Below are 20,325 nucleotides of genomic sequence, written 5' to 3' on the forward strand. Positions count from 1 at the left end.
AATTTTTAGGCATATGTATGTACTTGAATACTTATGAATAATTAATTTCACACCATTTAGCTACTTACCGAATTGAAAATAGTTTTTGCCGATACAGTTCTACCTGCAAAGTTCTCATGTACATGTACTTTCCTGGTTAATAAATATAGAATTGTGACCAAATATTAAAGTGACTATTTCAAACCATTTCGCTACTAAGTGATAGTAGTTTTAGTTTTGAAAACAGTATTTACTGTTCTTACCTTCTCCGATGTGGCTGCCAACTGCTGTCTTGTGTTGATTGGTTATGTCCCTTTGAAAGACTTGCTAAAAAGGCTTGCATTCCGTTAATTTATAAAGATTGGCTTGAAAACCATGACAATAATTTAGTTGACTTCATGCGTTCATCAATTAAATTAGGTTGAAAGTGCAACAGTTATTTACAAATTAATTTATTTTTGTTCGTATGAACTGACTCCCTCCTTGACAACATTCTTTAGAACTAATGTGAGAAAAAAATACATCATCAACTCTTTAAGTACCCAGTAACTTTAACTTCGTCATTGTAAGTCCTAACCAGCAATTTATACAAGACACAATGTATGAAACATTTATCCTCTACTCTCAAAATCATTCACATCAAAACATTCATCAAAATAGGCCTCAGTGACTCTTTTTAATCACAATATACGATAGTCCAAATTAGATATCCGGAATTGTTCAAATACCGGAAATTTTTCATATCCCCTTCTTTGACTTCCTTTTAAATAAAATGAGCGAAGGGATGTAACCTTCCAACCCGAAAGACTGGTTAATTGTCCGATTGGAGCAATGGACAGCAGTAGACTTCAAATACGAATATTTGACTTACTGTAGCTGCGGTAAGTACTTAGTTACTTTTGAATAATTAATTTTAAACCATTTAGCTACTTACCGAAGTGAAAATGGTTTAAGTTTTAAAAAAATGTTTACTATTCTTCCTGGCCCCAATGAGACTGACAACCAGGTGGTCGGGTGTTGGTGGGTTACACCTCTTTAAAAACTTGCTAAAACGGCTTGCATTCTGTCAATATGAAAAACGTCTATTATACAGCCTTACTGGACACAATTGTACTTAAATAAACATACTTATATAACAAAACTTTTGTTAAAAGGAATTGACAAAAGGAAAGTCCGTATGATAAAATTGCTATATCAGGGGAAAACCGGAAAGTTGAAAATCGCCGCCATGATTCTGACTTGCACTGGCATTTCGAAATGAAAGGTAGGTTAAACCATGTTCTACAACGCGCTAAATCTCCTACTTCAATAACGTTTCTTATATCCGGTATATATTTCAACATAAATGGGCAGAAAAATAATTGCGAACAGTCAAAATCGGTAAAATCAGTAGCGGAGACAGTATATGTGAACAGTAGACAAGTGAAAAAATAATACAATCAAAAATATGTAAATCCAAGCTAGGAAGAAGTCCTGAAATGTGGAAAATGTGCGTCAAGTTAAAGAAATAATAATGTACAAGTGAAAACTACAGAAAATTGATTTGTAGACATTATGAAAACCCATAATCTATGATCTGTCAGAAATACAATATTTTTCAAGGAGATATGGAAATCTGAAGTAAAACTTCTTCAGCAGCGTATAAGACGTATGTTCTTATAGCTTCGGTCCAAAACCTTGTCTCTAAATCAACGATTGCGTCTTAAAAGAAGTCAGAATAGTCGCTTCTACTAGCTCTGATATACCCTAACACCTAAATAAATACCATATACATGGATAGCTGGTATATAACTGCACAGAAAAGGGTTATTTGTAAACTCAAAATCGTCTCGTTTGTCATAAATTTCTTGTACTGTGGTGATTACTGTCGAAGGAGGACGCTGTGTCAGCAGTACCAAAATAACATGTACAAAGAAACAAAAATAAATGTGCAACCCTGACTCCACTAAACACTTACCTTCATTTTCAGGAACTTAAAAAGAGCATCATGACAGCCGTCATTTTTCTAGAAACACCGAGTTGTTCGTAAATGTCACGTCTGGGTAAACGAAGGAGGAAAGTAAAACATAATATCCCTGAATCTTGATTGTTTAAAGACAAAAAGTCATCCATTTAGCAGAAACTAAATTCAAAGGATCAAACGTAATTATGTTTCTAGTTTTGGATAAAATCAGCTGTAAAGTTAGCCCTGTACAAGTGAACAAATGGGTCAGCGGGAAGCAAGCACAATTGTTTCCCATTGGAATGCCGACCGTGTGTTGATAATAACGTCCACCATACTGGGCACATATGGTGATAAAACTCAGCATATTGACATCCTCGGTGTACATGTAGGTAGAAGGCGATTTCGAATTATTTGTTGTACAAAAATGGCTAAAGGTTTATCTTCAACCTATTAAAACTGAAGGTGCTGTTCTATCAGACGAGAAAACAGTGCACAGGCTGTAAAAAAACTACCGCTTTTCATAGTCATTTCAGCAGACATACAATCAAGGTCTAAAACATTCTGGTAGATGACAAACATTCAGATAGATGACAAACATTCTGGTAGATGACAAACATTCAGATAGATGACAAACATTCTGGTAGATGACAAACATTCAGATATATTTTCCGTTAAACAATGTAAACTTAATAGATTTTAAATTCTTTATTGTTTTACAACACTTTTTGTGTCATGAATTGTTAAATCATGATATTTTAACTACGGATAAAACAATATATTAACACATAAAATATATAGAAGCAAACAACGAATAAAATGATATCTGTATTTTCATATTAAAATCTCTACGGTCAGAGGTCAAACTAGTTTGTTTATACATAGAATTTCATTTGATGATTTCTCATCTTACCTTTGCATGGGCGGACATGAATCATTTATATTAAATTACATCTAATTACAATTAAAAAAATTAGTATATGGCACCAATACCCATAACATAATTTTAAGTTAATGTAAAAGTGGTTCAATACTAAATAGACTTTTTAATCATTATTTTTTGTATGAGAGGTAATATTACATGTATTAGGAACACAGTTGGTATTTATACATTGCTTTTTAATTGATCACTTTGGAATTATATATATGTAATTTGGGCTTTTTAGGTAAGCATGTATATATATTTGCGCCTTTGCCGTTTTGGGAGAAAAATTTTACTCAAAATATATGACTTTAGGCGAAACTTTGATTTAGGCGAAAAAAGTGGTGTCGCCCTTATTTTCAAGTGTGTAATTTAAGTTCTTTTACATGTTTTTATGCCTTTTCCTTTTGCATGTGAGTACCCAGTGTGCCAATTTATAACATATCTTAACCAGAAACTGATTTAGTCACGCGTTTCGATTTAATGCCCTTTCATCTGCATACCTGCCTATATCGTCAATACGTGAATAATCGTCGTTGAGCGAACTTTACAAATTCATTAATTTCTTTCTTATTTTATATATATATATTGTAGAGACAGTTGTTAACCGATGTAAAATACAGAATCACATTTTGGTAATGATTTTTTCCAAATAAACACAAAAACAATAACATTTTATTAAACACATAAAGTTTCAAAATGTAACATATACTTTTTGGTGCGTATATCGGATTACAACACAATTTGATTGGTTGGAAATATCTAACAGACAAATGACGTTTAGTCCTTATTTGGACATAGAAATTAATAACAAAATTTACTATAATGTACTATGTTGACCTAGTTAAACAAAATTTATAAAATATTCACGTGTTTTGTTTACACATAATTTGCTTTTTGTCCTTGTTTTCTGACAACAAGATGTTATGTCATAGATATGTTACACCTTCTAATAGATACAGAAAGAAATGTTGAAATAATCAATAACGAAAGGAATGTCATTAAACAGTTTAATCATCAAACTGCATAGCGTTTTGATATGTGAAGAAGTAATTGAAGAGAAATGTTTGTCAAAATATTAGCTACTTCTGTCATATAAGATAAAGATATCTTAGAAAATTAATATTATTCTCTATCAAGGCTACCGGAGATGACAGGTGTATAAATAAACTGAAATATTCAACCAATTGCTACATTGCGGGCTTTGTAGGAGTCCATTGTTTAGTAGGAAAATTCTCACTTTACTCAATAACCACGGAGAAAAAAAAAACTTGAGATCGATGACTCGGTGTCGTTACAAACAGATTTATTGAGGTATTTATGAATCACAGGGGCGTCGTTTACTGTCGCATTACCATTACTGGTAACGTATAAGAGATACAACAAACGATTCATAATACTAGGGTTGATACAACCCGGGGATGTATATGCCTCTACTTTAGATAACTACGTATCAGACAACGATCCTTCACAAGTTTGATTGAAAGAATTTCAAATCTTCTGCCGTTCCCAATATAAATGTAAATGGGCATTTGTATTTAATTAAGTTTTTTTTTGTTGGAATAAAAATCTTGCACTTATTGCATTCCAAACTTCTTTAATTCTTTTTTTGATTTGATGAATAATAAAATGTGATACTGATCAGATAGGTATAATCAATAAAGCATTCGCTTTCCACAAATATATCAAGTATGATATCAATTTGAACAATGGCAAACACAATTTTATAAGATCGTTTTTTCGATTTATGACTGATAAAATTCTATAACCAAGGCTAAACATACATTAGTCGTTGCAGTATATGTAATAAAACATTTCGTTAAGGGTTAAGTATTATTTTGGTTATTGCATGTCCTTCGTTGTTTGTGTCTGTTACTGATGTCTGCTTTTGTCCCTGGTATACATTCTTTTGTTTTCTGCTGGAATCTTGGTTCTCTTGATCACACTTCCTTTTGAACCAGAAAAATATCAAATTCAAGTCAACGAATTATGATGTTGATTGATAATCGTTAGGAATGTAATGGAGAAATAAGTAGGATAAATTCCCTGATCATGTTTTGTAATGCATTATTATCAATGTATCAGACTTTTCTTGTTTATTATTCGAGTTTTCTTGTAAGGCATACTTAATAAATCATTCGTCTAAGCTATTGGCTTAGTGATGACAACATTAATATGAAAGAATCATTTTTGTTTGTTCTGATTTTTTAAAATATTATTATTTACAATATTTGTATAGCGCCAATCTAAACTGCATTTATTCTAAGCGCTTTACAGCATATAAATGATACACAATACAAAGTATGTAGTAATCAACACCTAAAATTATACAAAAGAAAATGAAAGGAGAAATATTTTTCAGAACAGTAATTATGTATCTTAGATATAGAAATGTGTAAAACCACAAAAGAAAAGACGAACAAAAAAAAAAAAAAAAAAAAAAAAAAAATTACAAACTATGTAATTAAAGGATAATTAAGTATTAAAACATTATTTAAATAGTATAAAAAAAGAAATTTTTAGACGACATGACATACTTTATCATTGTTACGCTAATGATTCGCAGATATATTTAGTAATTGAACCAATTAACAACTGGTTCGAAATATCTACACGACTTGAAGCTTATGTTGAGGACATCAGCTCATGGATGACTAGCAATCTGTTAAAGCTCAACCAAGATAAGAACGTATTACTGAATCTAAAAATTATAGCAAAAGTAAAAATATCTAGAAAATAGATATTTTGATCATTTCAATGAAATAAGAAGAATTAAAAACAATAAAAACAAATATTTCCATTTAAATAAAATAAAACTCCGAAACATAAAATTACTGTGTTAAAAATACCAGTGATAAAATAGATCAATAATATCATATTGTAACAGAAACAAACCCCTGCGAAACTATGTTTTGACTAAAGCCCCGTGCAGGTCCGGGTGTTAAAAACATAGGCCTGCAGCAGCGCTAAGCTTGTCGTATAAGGCGACTAAGTAGTGCTCAGAAACCTAGCCGGGGGCTAGGCGCTCTGCCCACAGAGCAACTGGGATGTGTGCCCCAGGTGGTGGAATGGGATACCCCTGGCGTGTTACATGCTGGGGTTGTCAGGCTATAATACGGAAAACCTGACCGCAAACCATAGTGGTGCACCGTGTTGGGAAAGATGCCACGTTCCTCGCACGTTAAAGAACCCTGTTGTGGTATTCGAAAGGAGTAGGAACCTTTGCGCTCCGCCACAGAAGATTAAATTGCCCGACCTTACCCATCCCCTCTTTTTCCAGTGGCAATCAACCCTATTATCCTTGTGACCCATCCTTTTTTTTTTCATTTCATGTTCATTTTATCATCCATTTCATGTTCATTGTCTGAATATAGCTGAAATATTGCTGCTCGCACGTTAAACCCCAACAAACAAACAGATGTTTTGACTAAAAGAGCACAATGTGAAGATTTATTTCGCCCTAATCCTGAAAAAAAAATGCAGGATGTTTATATCATGCCGTTGTGTTCCAAAATTTACTGATATGTAAAGTATATTAATTCTGATATAAGGTTTAGTATTGCATTAGCAACATGAGTTTATGTTTAATATCTAGCTAAGAATGGCATACAGTAAAAAGGTAACAATTATTAACCCATAATTATTACATGCACAATACGACAAGCCTTAAAGAGTTCAAAATGCTACCACCAGATTGATGTCACGGCGCAGGAAATATGACCATATAGCACTTGGTTTAACTGACCTACACTGGTTATCTGTTGAATTCCAATGAAAATACGAACTTATCTTATGCTTTTATGCTTTATAGCACTGCATGGTATAGCTCCAGCATATCTCCAAAAGCTTCTGACTCTATATTGCCCATCAAGATCACTACGCTCCCAGAACTCTGTGACACGTGAAACGTCAAGAGTGAAAACGAAATCGTACGGTGATCGTAGGTTCGACAAGGCAGCTGCCACTTTATGGAATAATCTTCCCAGTAAACTGCCAGTTTAAAACCGTCAGTATTCTATTATTACACATTCGTTAAACTCAACTGCAATAAATTTAAAGACGATATCTAATGCTTGATTGCACAAAAACATTGCGTTTTCATGAAATTATAAAAAAAAAATATATTGTGTCATTTTCATGAGTTAGGAGAATCCTCTCCTCAAAATACGCTCTTTCGGGTGAAACATATTTTTTTACAATATATCTGAACAGCTTTTAAATGTAAGCATAAGTATCATACATATACATAATTCAGCACAGATTAACTGCAATGCACATATTATTTTAGATAACTTAATGCTTTAATGCACAGAAACATTGCGTTCTCATAAAATTTTCAGATGTTTAGAATGGTTGAAACCGTTAACGACAATATGTTTTTGATCAATAAAATGTTGGGTTTGTATCTTAATATTGATGCGTTCGAGGTCATGATTCTTGGAGATGACATACATGTAGTGATAAAAAAATATTTGTTTGATCCGAGTGACTTTCTTAAAAGATCCCATACCTGTGCATTAGATGTTGTGATTTTCATAATAAATCAATAGGCGTAAGCTTTAAAGTATATCTTGTACTAGAAGTTATGCATTGATTTGTTGACGGATGTTGAGAGATATGAGGTCGATGAATACATGATTGCCCGGGCATGTAATGGTGAATGAGAAAGAAATTAAGATCATTCTATTACTAATTTTCTATGTAGGAATAAATTATCATGAGCCGCAGCTATATTTAGTATTTCCTTTTCTTTACATTATCCGACATTTTTATGTGATGAGAAAATCAAACTTTTAAATGTAAGCATAATTATCTTACATTTACACAATTCAGCAGAAATCAACTGTAGTTATAAAAAATCTATACTACGTTTGATCTGAATGAATTCTGTGAAAAGATTTCATATCTGTGCATTAGTTTTTTTTGTGGTTTTCTTCATAAAACAATTGGCGTTAACTTTGACTTATATCTTGCTCTAGAAGTAATGAATTGATATGTTGACGAATATTGACAGAAATGAGGGTAATGAATACATAATTGTCCGGACATGTAATGGTGAATGTGTTAGAAATTAAGATCATTCTATTACTAACTTTCTTTGTAGGAATGAATTATCACGAGCAATAAAGATATTTAGTATTTCCTTTTATTTACATTATCCGAAATTAATGTGTAATGAGAAAGTCAATCTTTCATCTGTTATGATAAAGTAATTATTGATTACTTGCTTCATTTTAAAATGAAAGTAGCAAGAACGTAAACACTATGTATAGAAGTTCAATATTGGCGAAGAAAGTATTTTAATTTTATTGATGTACTTTAAATTTTACTTATATCTTAGGGAGAATCATTTTTCTTAACCACATGATAAAATCGAAGAAAAAGTTCATTTAACACCAGCTCTATCAGTGTATTCAATAATTCTCTCGAAGTAAGTATCGGAAAGCGAAGGCATTATATGAATATACTGTACTTTTTAGGACTTAGGCGAAATCTGTCCTCAAAATAGACTCTTTTGGGCGAAACAAAGTTGAGGATGAAAATTTCAAAATCGCGTGTATTAAAGCGTAAGTATTCGTCTTTTACACTACAGCAGAAATCAACTGCAAAGCACTTTATTAAGGAATTCGTTATTGAACCGAAACATGGTGTTTTCATGAAAGTTTGAGATGTTCTGAATCGCCAATATATATATATAATAATCTTTGCAATGTATGTAAAAGCATCATTATATAATGGTAAGTTTATACGAAAACGAAAAAGCTGTTTTTTACATTGGCAAATATGAGTTTATTTGAAAGTGTTATTGCTAAGAGTTAGGGACAATCTTTGACTATTCATTTTTTTTTCTACTAAAGCCCTGGATTCGTAATGAATACATTATTTCATAAAAGTTATGCGACATTCCCTATTTGTATTTCAAGATAGTATCTGACCGGTATTAAATAAATTATTATTTAGTGCTTTTGAAAACGAAAATGTTGCATTCGCACTATTCCTTTTTGGGACGAACTGATATAAAAACATGTACTTGCTCTAAATGTGCAGAATTAAGATGTCGTTTTCAAAAGAAACGTATTTTGTCACTGCATATTTATCTTAACTTTCAATCATTTTAGGGTTAATCATTGTTTCTTTTTAATGTATGTAATCTTAGCTTGATATTAAACATAAACGTATGTTGTTAATCCAATGCTAAACTTTATATCAGAATTAGTATATTTTTCTTTTCAGTAAATTCTTGAATACAACGGCATTATGAAAATATCCTCTATTTTTTCTCAGGACTTGGGCGAAACAAATACTCAAACTATGCTCTTTTGGGTGAAACATAGTTACGCAATGTATTGTATCGTATCTGTTAGAATATGAAACTGTAAGTATCCTAATATTATATATTCGTTAAACCCAAAAGCAATAAATTTTAAGAAGGTATATAATGCTTAGTTGCACAAACACATTGCGTATTAATGAAATTTTAAAATTATATTGTATCTTCTTCAGGATTCAGGCGAATCCTTTCCTCACAATACGCTCGTTTGGGTGAAACATATTTTTACAATATATCTGAACAGCTTTTAAATGTAAGCATAAGTTTCATACATTTACACATTCAGGACAAATAAACTGCAATGCAATTGTTATTTTAAATGACTTTTAATACTTAAATGCAAAGAAACATGGCGATCTCATGAAATATTGTAATTTTTAGTATAGTCGATATCGTTAGCGACAATATGTTTGATCAATAAATGATCACTAAATTGTTGTTTTTTGTATTTTAATAATGTTACGTTCAAGTTAATAATTCTCAGAGGTGACATTAATAAAAATATGTTTTGTTTGATCAGAATGGATGCTCTTAAATGATCCCATATCTTTGCATCAGTTTTTGTAGTTTTCATAATAAAACAATCGGCGCTAACTTTCTTGTAAATCTTGTACTAGAAGTTATGAATTGATTTGTTGACGGATGTTGACAGATATAAGGTTGATGAATGTGTTAAAATTTAAGATAATTCTATTGCTAATTTTTTTTGTAGGAATGAATTATCACAAGCCGTAGAGATAATTAGACTTTCTATTTTTTTACATTATCCCGTTATGTGTGTTAAATGAGAAATTCAAACTTTCATCTGTTATGAATAAGTAATTATTGTTTTTTGGCTTCGAAAACATTTTGTAAATTTTGAGATGAAAGTAGCAAGAATGTATACACTATGTACAGAATATCAATTTTGCCGAACGAAGTAATTTTATTAAATTGCATACATGTATTTACTTTAAATTTTAATCATAAAAAAAACATTTTACAGAGGGCTGCTCTATCAGTATATACAATAATTTCTCTCAAAACAAGTATCGGAAAGCGAAGGCATAATATGAATATCCTCTATTTTTTAAGGACTTGGGCGAAATCTTTTCTCAAAGTAGACTCTTTAGGCGAAACAAAGATAAGCATGGAAATTTCAACAACCCTTGTATTAAAACGTAAGTATCCGTCTTTTACATTACAACAGAAAACAACTGCAAACCACTTTCTTAAGGAATTTTTATGTGTTCATGACAGTTCGAGATGTTCTGAATCGCCAACATATATGTGGAAAAATTTTTGTGATGTTATGAAATAACATCATTAAGTAATGGTAAGTTTATAAGATAACGACAAAGTTGTTTTTTTGTTTTTTTTACATTGGCAAATATGAGTTTATTTGATAGAGTAATTGCTAAGAGTTAGGGACAATTCTTCGACTATTTATTCTCTTTTTTTCCCCACTAAAGCCCTAATGAAAACACTTTCTTTATAAAAATTATCTGACATTCCTACTTTTTAGTAGAAGATGGCATTTGACGGGTAGTAAATAAATCAATGCTTATTACTTTTGAAAATAAAATTTTGTAGTCACACTATACCTTTTTCTTAGAGAAACTGAATTAAAGAATAAAAATAATAATAATAAGTATCCGTCTTTTACACTACAGCAGAAATCAACTGCAAAGCCCTTTATTTAGGAATTCTTATGTATTCATAACAGTTTGAGATGTTTTGAATCGCCAACATATATGTATAATTTTTTTTGCACTGTATGAAATAACATCATTATATAATGGTAAGTATATAGGAAAACGAAAAAGCTGTTTTTTACATTGGCAAATATGAGTTACTTTGATAGAGTAGTTTCTGAGAGTAAGGGACAATGAGAAATAGAAATCAATAACAAAACTTTCTATAATAATGTACTATGTTGACCTAGTTAAACCAAATTTATAAAATATTGACGTGTTTTGTTTACACATAATTTGCTTTTTGTCCTTGTTTTCTGACAACAAGATGTTATGTCATAGATATGTTACACTTTCAAATAGATACAGAAAGAAATGTTGAAATAATTAATAATGAAAGAAATGTCATTAAGCAATTTAGTCGTCAAACTGCATAGCGTGTACAGTCGATATGTGAAGAAGTAATTAAAGAGAAATGTTTGTCAAAATATTAACAACTACGGTCATATAAGATAAAGATATCTTAGAAAATTAATATTATTCTCTATCAAGGCTACCGGAGATGACCGGTGTATAAATAAACTGCAATATTCAACCAATTGCTACATTGTGGGTTTTGTAGGAGTCCATTGTTTAGTAGGAAAATTCTCACTTTACTCAATAACCACGGAGAAAAAAAACTTGAGACCGTGACTCGGTGTCGTTACAAGCAGATTTACTGAGGCATTTCTGAATCATGTAGGCGTCGTTTACTGTCGCATTATCATTACTTGTAACTTATAAGAAATACAACAAACGATTTATAATACTAGGGTTGATACAACCCGGGGAAGTATATGCTTCTTCTTTAGATAACTACGTATCAGACAACGATCCTTCACAAGTTTGATTGAAAGAATGTCAAATCTTCTGCTGCTCCCTATACACATGTAAATGGGCATTTGTGTTTAATTAAGTTTTTTTTGTTAGAATAAAAATCTGTCGCGTTATTGCATTCCAAACTTATTATTTCTTTTTAATTTGATGAATAATAAAATGTGATACTGATCAGATAGGTATAATCAATAAAGCATTCGTTTTCCACAAATATATCAAGTATAATATCAATTTGAACAATGGCAAACACAATTTTATCATATTTTTATTTTTTTTCGATTTATGATTGATTAAATTCTATAACCTAGGCTACACTTGCATTAAACGTTGCAGTATTTGTAATAAAACATTTCATTAAGGGTAAAGTATTATTTTGGTTATTGCATGTCCTTCGTTGTGTGTGTCAGTTACTGATGTCTGCTTCTGTCCCTGGTATATATTGTGTATATTCTTTTGTTTTCTGCTAGAATCTTGATTCTCTTGATTACACTTCCTTTTGTGCCAGAAAAAATATAAAATTCAAGTCAACGAATTATGAGGTATGCAATGGAGAAATAAGTAGGATAAATAATGTTTTGTGATGCATTATTATCCACAAATTCGTACTGATATAATTATTTCTTTGTAATCAAATGTATCAGACTTTTCTTGTTTATTATCGGGTTTTCTTCTAAGGCATACTAAATAAATCATTCGTCTAAGCTATTAGCTTGGTGATGACAACACCATTTTTTTTAGTTATTATTTACAATATTTATATAGCGCCAATTTAAACTGCATTTACTCTAAGCGCTTTACGGCATACAAATGATATACAATACAAAGTATGTAGTAATCAACACCTACAATTATACAAAAGAATGTGAAAAGAGAAATATTTTTCAGAACAGTAATTATGTATCTAAGATATAGAAATTTGTAAAGTAAAAAAAGACGAACAAAAACAAAACATAATTATAAATTATGTAATTAAAGCATAATTAATTATTAAAACATTATTTAAATAGTATAAAAATATTAGATAGAAATTTTCAGACAACATGACATGCTTTATCATTGGTACGCTAATGATTCGCAGATATATTTAGTAATTGAACCAATTGACAACTGGTCCGAAATATCTACACGAATTGAAGCTTATGTTGAGGACACCAGCTCATGCATGACGAGCAAGCTGTTAAAGCTCAACCAAGATAAGAATGAATTACTGAATCTAAAAATTATAGCTAAAGTAAAAATATCTAGAAAATATATATATATTTATCATTTGAATGAAATAAAAAGAATTAAAAACAATAAAAAATGTTTCCATTAAAAAATAAAAATTCAAAACATAACATTACTGTGTTAAAAATGCCAGTGATAGAATAGATCAATAAACTCATATTCTAACAGATACAAAACCCTGCGAAACTATGTTTCGACTAAAATAGCAGAATTTGAGGATTTATTTCGCCCTTATCCTGAGAAATAAATGCAGGATGTTTATATCATGCCGTTGTATTCCAGAATTTACTGATATGTAAAGTATATTAATTCTGATATAAAGTTTCGCATTGCATTAACAACATGAGTTTATGTTCAATATCTAGCTGAGGATGACGTACAGTAAAAATGAAACAATGATTAACCCATAATTATTACGTGCACATAACGACGTTACGGCAAATTCTGCTCTTTCATGGTTTCTCTCGTATTTACAAAGAAGGACTCAACAAGTATCCGAGGAAGCCATCCAACCCAATTCGATCAAATTAAACTTTGGCGTTCAGCAGGGACCTGTTTTTGGGTCCAGAGTTCATTGTATGTTTTCTTAGCCTATCGGATACACTTGGGCAAAGATTGACCGAATTCGTTGTTACATTACGGACAGTGCTTGCAAAACTCTAACATCGAGATTGGAATACGGCAACTCCTTTATATATGGCGTGAAATCTAGTAGCTTGAACAAGCTTCAAAGAGTTCAGAATGCTACCGCCAAATTGATATTACGGCGCAGAAAATATAACCTAATAGCACTTGGTTTAATTGACCTACACTGGTTACCTGTTGAATTCCGATGTCAATACATACTGATCTTATGCTTTTTTTATAGCACTGCATCATGTGCATGGTATAGCTCCAGCATATCTTCAAAAGCTTCTGAGTCTATACCGCCCATCAAGATCACTACGCTCCCAGAAATCTGTGACACTTGAAACGCCAAGAGTGAAAACGAAATCGCACGGTGATCGTAGGTTCGACAAGGCAGCTGCTACTTTATGGAACAATCTTCCCAGTGAACTGTGAGTTTTAAACTATAAGTATCCTAATATTACACATTCATCAAACTCAACTGCAATAAATTTAAAGACGGTATCTAATGCTTGAATGCACAAAAACATTGCGTTTTCATGAAATTATAAAAAATATATTGTATCATTTTCATGAGTTAGGAGAATCCTCTCCTTAAAATACGCTCTTTCGGGCGAAACATATTTTTACAATATATCTGAACAGCTTTTAATTGTAAGCATAAATATCATACATATACACAATTCAGCACAGATCAACTGCAATGCATATATTATTTTAGATGACTTCTAATGCTTTAATGCACAAAAACATTGCGTTCTCATAAAATTTTGAGATGTTTAGAATGGCCGAAACCGTTAACAACAATATGTTTGATCAATAAAATGTTGGTTTTGTATCGATTCGTTCGAGCTCATGATTCTTGGAGATGACATACATGTAATGATAAAAAAAAATATTTATTTGATCCGAGTGACTTCTCTTAGAAGATCCCATATCTGTGCATTAGTTTGTGTAGGTTGTTTCATAACAAAACAATAGGCATTAACTTTCAAGTATATCTTGTACTAGAAGTTATGAATTGATTTGTTGACGGATGCTGAAAGATATTAGGTTGATGAATAAATAATTGTCCGGGCATGTAATGGTGAATGTGTTAGAATTTAAGAAAATTCTATTGCTAAATTTCTTTGTTGGAATGAATTATCACTAGCCGTAGAGATAATTAGATTTTCTTGTTATTTACATTATCCCGATATGTGTGTGTAATGAGGAATTCAAACTTTCATCTGTTATGAGTAAGTAATTATTGATTATTGGCTTCGAAACAATTTGTAAATTTTGAAATGAAAGTAGCAAGAATGCATACACTATGTATAGAATTTCAATATTGCCGATGAAAGTATTTTAACTTGATTGCATACTTTAAATTTTAATTATATCTTAGGGAGAATCATCGTTCGTTACAATATGATAATTTCTACTTGATTAAGATCAAAGAAAAAAATCAATTTACAGCGGGAAGCTCTATCAGTAAATACAATAATTTTTGTCAAAATAAGTATCGGAAATCGAAGGCATGATATAAATATCCTGTATTTTATTAAGGACTTGGGCGAAATCTTTCCTCAAAATAGACTCTTTTGGGCGAAACAAAGATGAGCATGAAACTTTCAACAACCCTTGTATTAAAACGTAAGTATCCGTCTTTTACACTACAGCAGAAATTAACTGCAAAACACTTAATTAAGGAATTCTTATGTGTTCATGACAGTTTGAGATGTTCTGAATCGCCAACATATATGTATAAAATTTTTGCACTGTATGTAATAACATCATTATATAATGGTAAGTTTATACGAAAACGAAAAAACTGTTTTTACATTGGCAAATATGAGTTACTTTGATAGAGTAGTTTCTAAGAGTTAGGGACAATTCTTGCACTATTTATTTTCTTTTTATTAAAGCTTTGGATTCGTAATGAAAACGCTTTTTTATAAAAGTTATCCGACATTCCTAATTTGTAGTTCAAGATAGCATCTGACGGGTAGTAAATAAGTCATTGTTTAGTGCTTTTGAAAATAGAATATTATATTCTCACTATACCTTTTCTTTAGAGAAACTGATATAAAGAAAAAACATGGACTTACTCTATATGTGCAGAATCTCGATATTCTTGTTCACAAAAAGTATTTTGTCAATGCATATTTATCTTACTTTTCAACCATTGAAGGGTTAATCATTGTCTCTTTCTACTAAAGGTTATTCTTAGCTAGATATTAAACGAAAACTCATGTTTTAATGCAATGCTCAGTTTTATATCATAATTAGTGTATTTTTCATTTCAAAAAATTCTACAATACAATAGCATCATGAAATTATCCTGTATTTTTTTCAGGACTTGGGCGAAACAAATACTCAAACTGTGTTCTTTTGGGCGAAACATAGTTTCGTAAGGTTAATTGCATACATGTATTTACTTTAAATTTTAATCATATCGCAGGGAGAATCATCGTTCGTTACCATATTTTTAAGGTAAAAAAAATCATTTTACAGCGGGCAGCTCTATCAGTGTATACAAAATTTCTCTCAAAACAGGTATCGGATAGCGAAGGCATGATATGAATATCCTGTATTTTTTCTCCGGACTTGGGCGAAACAAATACTCAAACTGTGCACTTTTGGGCGAAACATAGTTTCGAAGGTTAATTGCATACATGTATTTACTTTAAATTTTAATCATATCATCTTTCGTTACCGTATTATTAAGGTAACAAAATCATTTTACAACGGGCAGCTCTATCGTTGTAAACGATAATTTCTCTCAAAACAAGTATGGCTAAGGCAAGGCATGATATGAATATCCAGCATTTTTTCCGGACTTGGGCGAAACAAATACTCAAACTGTGCACTTTTGGGCGAAACATAGTTTCGAAGGTTAATTGCATACATGTATTTACTTTAAATTTTAATCTTATCATCGTTCGTTACCGTATTATTAAGGTAACAAAATCATTTTACAACGGGCAGCTCTATCGTTGTAAACGATAATTTCTCTCAAAACAAGTATGGCAAAGCCAAGGCATGATATGAATATCCAGCATTTTTTAAGGACTTGGGCGAAATCTTCCTCAAAATAGACTCTTTTGGGCGAAACAAAGATGAGCATGAAAACTTCAACAACCCTTGTATTAAAACGTAAGTATCCGTCTTTTACACTACAGCAGAAATTAACTGCAAATCACTTTATTAAGGAATTCTTATGTGTTCATGACAGTTTGAGATGTTCTGAATTGCCAACATATATGCATAAAAATTTTTGCACTGTATGTAATAACATCATTATATAATGGTAAATTTATACGAGAACGAAAAAACTGTTTTTACATTGGCAAATATGAGTTACTTTGATAGAGTAGTTTCTAAGAGTTAGGGACAATTCTTCCACTATTTATTTTCTTTTTGTTTTTTATTAAAGCTTTGGATTCGTAATGAAAACACTTTTTTATAAAAAATATCTGACATTCTCAATTTGTACTTCAAGATAGCATATGACGGGTAGGAACTAAATCACTGTTTAGTGTTTTTTTGTTTTGTTTTTTTTTGTTTTTTGTTTTTTGTTTTTTGTTTTTTGTTTTTTTTTGTTTTTCAAATAAAATGTTGTAGTCACACTATACCTTTTTCTTAGAGAAACTGAATTAAAAAAAAAACATGGACTTGCTTTATATGTACAGAATCTGGATGTTGTAAACAAAAACTATTTTGTCACAGCATATTTATCTTACTTTTCAACCATTTTAGTGTTAATTATTGACTCTTTCTACTGTATTTCATTCTTAGCTAGATATTAAACACAAACTCATTTTTTAATGCAATGCTCAACTTTATATCAGAATTAGTATATTTTTCATTTGAGTAAATTCTTAAATACAACGGCATTATATAAATATCCTGTATTTTTTCTCAAGACTTGGACGAAACAAATACTCAAAAACTGTGCTCTTTTGTGCGAAACATAGTTTCGTAAGGTTAATTGCATACATGTATTTACTTTAAATTTAAATCATGTCATAGGGAGAATCATCTTTCGTTACCATATTATTAAGGTAAAAAAAATCATTTTACAGCGGGTAGTTCTATCAGTGTATACAATAATTTCTTTCAAAACATAATCGGAAAGCGAAGGCATGATATGAATATCCAGTATCTTTTTAAGGACTTGGGCGAAATCTTTCTTCAAAATAGACTCTTTTGGGCGAAACAAAGATAAGCATTAAAATTTCAACAACCCTTGTGTTAAAACGTAAGTATCCGTCCTTTGCACTACAGCAGAAATCAACTACAAAGCCCTTTATTCTGATGTGTTATTGAACAGAAAATAGGCATATTCATGACAGTTTGAGATGTTCTGAATCGCCAACATATATGTATAAAATGTTTTGCACTGGATGTAATAATATCATTATATAATGGTAAGTTTATAAGAAAACGAAAAAGATGTTTTCTTCATGGGCAAATATGAGTTTATTTGAAAGTGTTATTACTAAGAGTTAGGGACAATTCTTTGACTTTTTATTTTCTTTGTTTTCTACTAAAGCCAACGATTCGTTATGAAAGAGTATACAAGGGAACCAAGGTAATAGCGGTAATCAAAAGAATTTAATCCAGGGACAAAGACCAGACATGGAAAACAGACATACACAACAAAGAACATAAAGAAACTAAAATCATACATACAAAGTTACAAAAGTAAATGAGGAACTCGGACTCCACTAAAAACTGGGAGCATGGACCAGGTGCACCGGTAGAGTAGCTTTTCTAGAAACACCCGCCGAGTTGCTCATAAAAAGTCAAGTCCGGGGTAGACGGACGAGGAAAAGAAGCCTATGACCCGTCAAACAAATTAGTTCTCCTGGTGCTGATGGATACACCATAACGATTCACGAGTTCATGATGACGACCATAAAACTTCTGTAGTGATAACTTCAATCTTGTAGCAACATAACCCTGTACCAGAAGCCTATTTGTTAGAGTTCTAGCGCGAAACAAAAAGTCTGCGTAGTTTCGGCAAGCTCTGGCATAACGTATGAATTGAGATTTGAACACTCCATACACAGGAGCCGAAGGGATGTTGCCACAGATGAAAGGAAAGTTGACAATTCTGAACGAAATGTCATCACGTTTGTCGTAAAGTTTGGTCAATAGTTTTCCTTTATCATCGATTTCTATGTGTAGGTCAAGATATGAGGCTGACTTCACAGTGTTTGTAGTATCCTTTATCTCAAGTACTTTTGGGTAGATGCGATGTATCAAATCCCCGAAATTAGGATTGTTTAAAGATAATACGTCATCTATATAGTGGAAACTGAGATTGAAGGATCTAGCCAAACGATATTCTTTCTTTCTGATCAGATCAGCTATACAGACAGCCTCATAAGATTGACGGAATAGGTCAGCAAGAAAAGGAGCATAATTTGTTCCCATTGGAATGCCGACTGTTTGTTGAAAAACACGTCCACCACACTGGACAAATATGTTGTCGATTAAAAATTCCAGCATTTTGTAAACATCTTCCTCTGTATACATTATTTTATAAAAGTTATCCGACATTCCTTATTTGTATTTCAAGATAGCATATGACGGGTAGTAAATAAATTATTGTTTAGTGCTTTTGAAAAAAAAATGTTGCATTCACACTATACCTTTTTGGGAGAAACTGATATAAAAACATGTACTTGCTCTAAATGTGCAGAATCAAGGTGTTGTTATCAACAAAAAGTACTTTGTCACTGCATATTTATCTTACCTTTCAGTCATTTCGGGTTAATCATTGTTTCTTTTTACTGTATGTCATTCTTAGCTAGATATTAAACATAAACTCATCTTGTTAACACAGTGCTAAACCTTATACCGGAATGATTATGAATTTCGCTTTCAATAAATTCTGGAATAGAATGGCATTATATAGATATCGAATTTTTTTTTCAGGATTTTGACGGAAGAAATCCTCAAATTATACTTTTTTGAGTTGAATTATGGTTTCATAAGGTTGAGTAACTGCTAGTATAAAACATTGTAAGTATCAGATTAATACACATTCAGTGAGCTCTTCTGTAATCAATTGAAATACGGTTTCTACTGTTTAAATGCATAGAAAGAGAAATCAACTGAACCAGGATTCCAGCGGAAATCAAAAGAATGTTATCGATTACAATTAAAACTGTGAGCATTGACCAGGTGTACTGGTAGGGTGGGCATCCTCTGCTTTTCTAGAAACACCAACTTGGTTGCTCATAAAAAGTCAAGTCCGAGGTCGACGAAAAAAAAGAAAAAATAGACGTTCAACAAATAGGTTATTATGGTGCAGATAACACAGTAACTATCCACGAATACCTGATGATGACCATGTACTTTGTTGTGATGATTTCAATCTGGAAGCATCAGTAACCATGTTCCAAAAGTCTAACTGTAAGAATTATAGAGTGATACAAAAAGTCTGTGTAGGAACGGCAAGCTCTGACTTATGATTTGTGATTTGTGAACTTTATACGCAAATACTGAAGAAATGTTGCAAAGAAAGTTTGAAATTGAAAAGAAAGTTGACAATACGGAAAGAAAAGTCATCGCGTTTGTCGTATTCTTTGTCAACAGTTTCCTTTACCATCGATTTGTACGTGTAAGTCAAGATATAAGGCCGAATCAACAGTGTCGGTAGTATTCTTTATCTCAGGTTCTTATGGGAAGATGCGATGTATAAACTAGGACTGTTTAATGACAATAAATCACCTTTTTAACGGAAACAAGAGCA

The 20,325-nt window shown here is 31.5% G+C and overlaps 1 protein-coding gene across 8 annotated transcripts in view; it reads left to right on the forward strand.

Moving 5' to 3' along the window:
• The first annotated feature begins 6,402 nt into the window (after positions 1-6,402).
• LOC148611334 (uncharacterized) overlaps positions 6,403-20,325 on the forward strand; it is a 31,925-nt gene continuing 18,002 nt past the window's right edge. For 2 of the 8 annotated variants that reach the window (XM_088591782.1, XM_088591780.1), the window contains exons 1-8: positions 6,503-6,849; positions 8,324-8,410; positions 9,129-9,219; positions 10,249-10,334; positions 13,819-14,008; positions 15,126-15,212; positions 15,916-15,969; positions 16,630-19,592. In XM_088591782.1, coding sequence (XP_088447908.1) covers positions 9,212-9,219; positions 10,249-10,334; positions 13,819-14,008; positions 15,126-15,212; positions 15,916-15,969; positions 16,630-16,657 — 453 coding nt within the window. In that variant the 5' untranslated portion in view covers positions 6,503-6,849; positions 8,324-8,410; positions 9,129-9,211 and the 3' untranslated portion in view covers positions 16,658-19,592. The other 6 variants (XM_088591784.1, XM_088591783.1, XM_088591787.1 and 3 more) reach the window with 5 other exon arrangements.

This window comes from Perna viridis, chromosome 7, assembly GCF_037379345.1.
Source record: "Perna viridis isolate PV_CMFRI_1.1 ecotype Kerala chromosome 7, ASM3737934v1, whole genome shotgun sequence".
NCBI classification, from domain to species: domain Eukaryota; kingdom Metazoa; phylum Mollusca; class Bivalvia; order Mytilida; family Mytilidae; genus Perna; species Perna viridis.